This window comes from Trachymyrmex cornetzi, unplaced genomic scaffold (genome assembly GCF_001594075.2).
Source record: "Trachymyrmex cornetzi isolate Tcor2-1 unplaced genomic scaffold, Tcor1.1 scaffold694, whole genome shotgun sequence".
Taxonomy (NCBI): domain Eukaryota; kingdom Metazoa; phylum Arthropoda; class Insecta; order Hymenoptera; family Formicidae; genus Trachymyrmex; species Trachymyrmex cornetzi.
Genome location: NW_017300019.1, coordinates 189,131 through 196,397, shown reverse-complemented (window position 1 = coordinate 196,397; position 7,267 = coordinate 189,131). Strand labels below are relative to the sequence as shown.

Genomic DNA, 7,267 nt, shown 5'->3' with positions numbered 1-7,267 from the left:
CAACGAGAATACCGTAGATACCCGCTAGTACCAACTCATTAAGAACGTCTCATTACTGGTGGTAACCAGGTCAATTACTCATAAGTTCACTCTTAATGCTCAAGACGCCACGGTGTGATTCTCATAGTACGCACTGTACATATATAATTGCTATTAATGTTTTTTCAAAATAAAATTGTATGAAAAATGCAGTTAAAATTATTACTTTCAATTTCATCAATAAATTCTGTTGTTTCTCTTTTTGATAAACGAACATCGCGTGCGTTTCGCATAAAACTGTCTTCATTTTATGACACAATAAAGTTTAGGTTATTTTATATTTAAAAAAAAGGACAATGCATTAGTTATAGCTTTCATGAAAGGTAAAATATGAGTAAAAAACGTACAATAAATATCGCACTTGTTGGTCAACATCATGGAAAAATTGATATCGAACGAGTGGGTAATACATACAAAACCGAGCGATAAAATTGCCTATGTGTATTTCTAGGATTTTCACGGATAAAGTCTTTTCAGGTTTCTTTAGCGATCCACTGCCGGGTTCCTTTGATGTTTATCAAGAGCCTATACAATTTCGTGAAAATGTTGCCAAAGGGAGCCAAATTCTCAGCGGACCTCGTATTCAATTATTCAAAAAGAAATATGAGCGAATTTTTGAAGGAGAGGCACTTACGGAGTCATGGCGCGACGAGGCGAGGCAACGGGTACGTATTTATAATTGTGCGAAATTATAGGAAATCAATATTTAATCATTTATTAAAAATAAAACATTAAAGAAAGTTCGCGAGCAGGATCCGTTAATGTGTATCGATTGAGATATAAATTTTAATTAAATCTTTGTTAGAAAAATTTATACCCTTTCTTGGAGAATATCGTTTAACAAAGTTTAATTATAATTTTTTTCACGTGCGCAATGTTACATTGATCTTTAAATTAAAACTATCCAGTTAATCAGTTGCAGTTGATTAAGTAAGATGTAGAATACATCATTAAAATGTCCTCGTCTATCAAATCTTTAGCCTGCTATACTAATTCAATTTGCTTATGGTTTTTTGCTTTAAGCTCGCTGATCTGTTCAAATTTATTATACGATTACATATTGTTTAAGTTAATATGATTAAATAGCTCTAAAAAGTAAAAAATAAAAAATTTTCACAGAAAATGGATCTCCAAAATTATTAATTAAAAAATTTATATTAATATTTTGTTTGAAAAAGTTATTTAATAAATTATTAGTAAGAAAACAAATTATATTTTTGATTAAATAGACACGAATACATAAACGGGGATGTTAATAAGACCGCCACACAAAAAAAGAGAAAACATCTTTGAAATTTATATATATATATAGGAAAGAATCGGATATTATATGAGCACCTTAAGGAAATATTTTGATATATCTAGCATACTGAAGAATAAAAAAATTTTATGCATACCATTTGATGCATACCATTAGATGTGTTGATGTTTTATATATTTAGTATTGAAATTGATCATTTTAATGCAAATGTTGAAATGGTGGCGGGTGCTTTTATTACTCGCCCAGTGCTTATATTACCCTTGGATAGGCTAATATGAGCACAGAAAATTTTTTGTATATATATATATATATGAAACATTTTATTAGAACAAATGCCAATTAAATGTTTATTTAATATAATCAAAAAATAATGTTACAAATATTTAAATATTAACCAAATTTGATCATTTCACCATACATTTAATAGCTATTATCAAACTCTAAGGTTCAGTTTCACATCTCATGATTAACTCTTAACCATAGTTTAACTCATTCTTCATCTTTTTCTAATGCTAGAATTGGAAAGGGATGAGAAATAAGTTTAACCTTGATCAAGAGTTATGAAACTGGGCATAAGAGGATCAATCATTGCTAAAATATGTACACTAATGTACAGTGATTGCTAATTATGGCAATTCAATACACTTTATTGCTAGCATTGCTATTGTATTGTAAATATTGTTATCCTATGTATTACCGCCTATTGCGTCCAATATTGCTGAGTATTATTAATGTATTGCTATGTACTACTATATATTGCTGCTACATTGCTAGCGTATTGCTAGTACTGCTACTGCTAGCATTGCCTGTTTTATTACTATATTGTCGCAATTATTTCTAAAGAAATGTATACTGATTGCCATAGTGGTTGACCTCTTGGTAGACTCTTTTTTCAGTGTATATACGATAATGAAGATGCTCATAATACACGACCATGCATATCTATCCGAAAAACTCCCGTGTTTAATAAATCAATAATAGTCTCGGGACTTTATGAAGTTAGAATAACTCAATATTGTTTATAAATATTAACATGCAGAACAAAATATCTTATCTCAACGTAGATTGGGAATCTTATAAAGTTAGGGGAAAAAACGTAAGAAATAAAAAAATAACGTATAACGTACTTATTTAATATGATAAATAGACTGCGGAACTTTATGCAAAATACTTAACTGAATATTAACTATCGGACAGTTTTAGCAGTCAATCGTTGTTCGTTAAAGAGTTATTAAAAGGTGAATTAAAAAGATTGAGATTGCCATCTGTAAATTTACAAAATTGCAAAATATGCATTTTGTGCAAAATATTCAGTTAAGTATTTCCGCAGTCTAATGATAAATATTCGAAGTACATTAATTTAGATCAAACTTCGCAGCATATTGGAATGTTGCGAAGACAGATGCATCTTTTTACAACAGTTGGCACTAGTACCAACCGTTACAGAAATATAAAGGGTGGTTATATTACCTGCAGTGCTCATAATACTCGATCCTACTTTATAACAAGTATAATTTTACGACGTAAACCTTTCAGATAATAGACGAAAAAAGAAAGATCGGTGGTCACATGCTACCGACATCCCCATCGAAGAAGCACTCGACGCCCGGAGACTGGTACGGATGCTTTTCTAAATCTTCTTATTTTAGTCTGTTGTCGAAAGAAAAAGAGAGAAAAAAGACGCCATTTCTACCTAATATGAAGATCAAGCCCAATCCGCTTGGCGGCCCAGGATACGCGAATATTTGCTTAAATCCTTATCCATCATACTCTCACGAGCCTTACGATCGCATTGAAAGAGTAGTTGGTAAAAGTAAGTGCGTCTTTGTTCATACTTCCGATATAATCTCCGCTCTCTCAAACAACTTTCGATAAACTTGGAATGTATAATTTAAGAAAAAATGCATAAATTTTAGACGATATGCTAAAAATAGGTGTTTTTAAAATAGCTTAAAAAAAGATTGAACTTTTTGTTTATATTACAAACAAAATAAACTATTGTCGTTCGTATAACTCATGGTAGAGATTTATGTAAAAAGTAGTTCATTTCGATCGTTGAGCTGAATATAATAAGAACAGGAGTCATGTGTATTTGCATTGATGTCGAATGAATTTTTTCCCTTATTTTCTCATCTTATTTTATGTATTATAAAGCATTTTGGAATCTATAATTTATTCGCAAAATACTTTTTGCGAAATATTTTACAAACCGTATTGATGAAAAACATAATAAATTCAATAAATAACGTTAAATATTATACAACTTTTTAGTAACATATTTTTAACAAAAATTCTTTATAGTTTTTTAAGAGGCTTATCAGAATCAATATATAATTATTATTTGTTAATTTAATTTGTAGTATTATTATCTCAATTTCAAGATAGCGTTTTAACACTAAAAATGAAATCAGAGCGCAGTTTATAAAACTGAAGATGTATATAAATTCACATTAAAATTTTATTAAGCACTAAAATTTAGCTGAGAGAGATTGAATTCGAGATTGAATTAATAAATTGAATCGTGTATACGAGTATATACATATATATCGCGTTCTTGTGATACACAGGTTCTTTTTGAACATTTTTCATCTGTTGTGCGCTCCTTATTATCAATTTCTAAATCATAACTGCTTTGTAATTTTTCCAAAAAATTATATAAGCTAAATATATATGAAACTTTAGTCTATAAATTGATGCCTTTTCAAAGAGCAAAAGGCATCAAATTTATGGACTAGAGATTCATTTGTAATGAGCCTATTTATAACTAATATTTAATTCATACTAAATATACATACCTCTCGTTTCAATTAAAATAACAATTTTTTGGATAATAAATTATAGTTAATATACCAATAAATAACAATTGTTTTATAGTAAATTATTGTTTATATACTAATAACGGCAGCAAATACTGTTACTGTATATATTAGTAATAACGATAGAAAATTGTTCTGCCACTTTATGCAGACAATAAAATTGCCAATAAAAAGTGTTTTATAAAATTTTGTTATTTTTTAACTTTTTTCAATTATCTTCTAGATGTATATGTATATAACGCATTGTGAGAATTTCTCTCCAATTACAGCGTAAAAAAATTAATGAGAAAATGGAACATAGGTGTAGATTGGATTTTTTTCGGAACACTTCCTTTATTTTATTTGGCAGTATGTAATTAATTATAATTATATCGTAAAAAAAGGAATTACGTTGGTTTTTGAGAGAAACACGCATTTTTAACTTTTACATAAAATACCTTCAAAAAAAAAGTTTGGTAGCAATTAAATGAAATCCTAATTAATATCATAAATGTTCGAAATTCCTTTTACAGGAATCTTTTAGATCTTACAAGTCCATCACGTTAAAAGCTTTTTGCAAATTCTCTGAATTGGAAATTTCTTAATTTATTCTTGCATTTACTGTATATAAAGATTATAACATACGATTTTCCATTAATCCAGCTGTGCAAATCATATACATGTTAAATTTCAGTGTCCGGCATTAAATTTTGGAGTTTATACATGTTTATTAAAATATTCATTTTTCTGACTATCTGTATGATCTTTTTCTTGTGTAATTCATATATTCTAAATGCAAATCATCACTTTGGTGCAACAGAAATGGTGTCTGAAGGCCGATTCTTGACGACTAGTGCGCCGTTGGATTATTTCCCCCCCAATCCTTACAAGGATGAGGAACCAGGGCCCACTTACATCCGTCCGGTCGAGATTGCAAGGAAGACACTCGGTACGGCGCGATTCTACGTCCCTTTTCCCAAGAAACCCGGCGGAAGTCACGATGGTTGCTTCAGCAAGTTTCCAGAGTACACGAGCGATCCTTATGTTAAGGCTAAGGATAAAGCTGCCGTTCAGCCCAAGTTTATAAGCGGTGGACCGTTTCTACGTTCGAAATATACGAACAGTATTATCGAGCAGATAACGAAAATATCGTGCAACGCTCGCAATTATCCGGAATATCGGGAACGAGCATATCCTATGCACTGAGAAAATCTTTCTAATTGCACGGAAATTGAACTCCCGAACTTCTTTTTTATTCACTGTTAGAAAGAAATTTTCTTCTGTAATTATCAGTCATACTAAAATTAATTAAAAATAATTAGATTTTATATTTCTCTCTTTGTCTTTTATTCGTAATGTTTTATGTGCAGTACTTACATTTGTACAATATCGTTTAAGTAAATTACTTATGAACAAATTAAGAATAAGAAAAAAACCGAATGAAACCATTACGACGCTGTGAATCTGTACGTATTTCTTCATTAAATCCACTTTAAAAATTCCAGTTGGTAAATGTACATTTCATCCTAATTTCATTCCGAATCCCGTAGAATTTTCAGAAGGCTGTGAATGCATTTCTATTTTATCGCGTCCGCAATGCATGCGATTTCGTACTAGCGAAGCCATCGCCTTCTGCTATCGCGTTTCCGTCCTTACGATGTTGGGCCGACAAATCGCTTTTCAGCAATGGCGATTGGCCAAGTACGGCTGCAACAACATTCAGGTGTGGTGGTAGAGTCCTTTCAAAGTGAATCACCCCAGCGCGTTCGGTCTTACGCTCCTAATGAAATTCTAACGAATGTTTCTACCGCCATTGTCGTAGAAGTCCACTCTCGGCAATCGCAATTAAATGTCCCCAATAAGCATCGTGTACGGCAGGATTATCAGGTTGGCAGCAGGTAGAAGCTGCAGAATAGTCTGAAAGAAAGAAAGCGAAGAATGCACTTTCTATTTGGATAAACAAGAGCTACGCGGAGCGCGTAATTAGCGGGCTGTTTTACTTGCTACGAATAAAAAAACATTCCTTTCTCTTGATAAAGTTTGTAGAAGGAAAAATTTTATTTCAGCTTATATGCCAAAAAGACTAGGTTTTATTTAATACACATTCATCCGTACCTTACAATTATTGGTTAATTATATGTAGAATCCACTGTCAATACATTACTTTTATCTGAACTTAATATCTACAAATGCTTCTTATCCTTCATATTACACCCTTTTTATTTCTATTGTTTATGCTAATTTACGATACTATCAATACATATTAACAAAGCTAGTATTAACTCATACAGCACAGAAGCTATAGCAGTATTGCTGCAATAATTGCAATGTTACTGCAATATTGCTGAAACGTTGCAATATAGTCGCAATATTGCTAGAATGATCTCTGCTGTATGGGAACGAGTAAAAACTTGGCTAAATCACCGTATATAATATTAATAAAAGGAACACGTTGTTATGAGTGTATTTTAATAAATCATCAGCTCATAAAAATTGCCTTAGAAGAAAAAGTTATCGCGTGCCATCATGAAGTTTATTAAGTGTTTCGTGTAAAAACAAACTGTCGGAATATATGAAGGACGTTTCGATTATAGCACGCGATGTTTAATTCCGCAAGGAAAATGAAACGGATGGTGAATTTTTCTGGTAAATGAACTTAGTATCTTAAGTGAGTGTCTTTGCGTGAAGTTTCGCGCGCCGCCACGTCACGAAGTGCTATGTATAGAAATGCAATAAGCGTTTCCTCCTCTGAAAAATTTCTCGTGGAGCACGTGGCAGACAAGAAATGGCAGCGGGTAGGTATGATTCCACGAGATTTATTCCGCGGTTGAAGCCGACCATTTCTCCGTGCCGTGTCGTTGCGCCGGTATTAAACATTCCAGGCATTGCGATGCCTCTCCAATACTCACTGGTCTACGTAGAAACGTATAAGGAGCATCGTACAAGACGGCTCGAAGCAGTCGTACGACTATCTATTCGATATATACATCGATATGTGTATATAATATATGTGTGTGTATATACACCCTGTATATATATGTATATACAAGGTGTATACTAAGTACGCTAAAAGAGTTTAATTATTAATTTATTTATTTTAATGAAACTTTAAACATATATAAAGTTTTAGCAAAATAATTCGAGTGATTTTTGAAATTTTTCCTTCAATTTT

General features: G+C 31.7%; 1 protein-coding gene across 1 annotated transcript; it reads left to right on the top strand.

Annotated features, from left to right (window-relative positions):
* The first annotated feature begins 275 nt into the window (after window positions 1-275).
* LOC108767581 (UPF0602 protein C4orf47 homolog) lies at window positions 276-5,334 on the top strand. Its single transcript, XM_018517529.1, has 4 exons — window positions 276-442; window positions 517-704; window positions 2,837-3,113; window positions 4,916-5,334. Exons 1-4 carry the CDS (start codon window positions 370-372, stop codon window positions 5,299-5,301), a joined length of 924 nt encoding a protein of 307 aa, XP_018373031.1. The 5' UTR covers window positions 276-369; the 3' UTR covers window positions 5,302-5,334.
* Window positions 5,335-7,267: the final 1,933 nt, after the last annotated feature.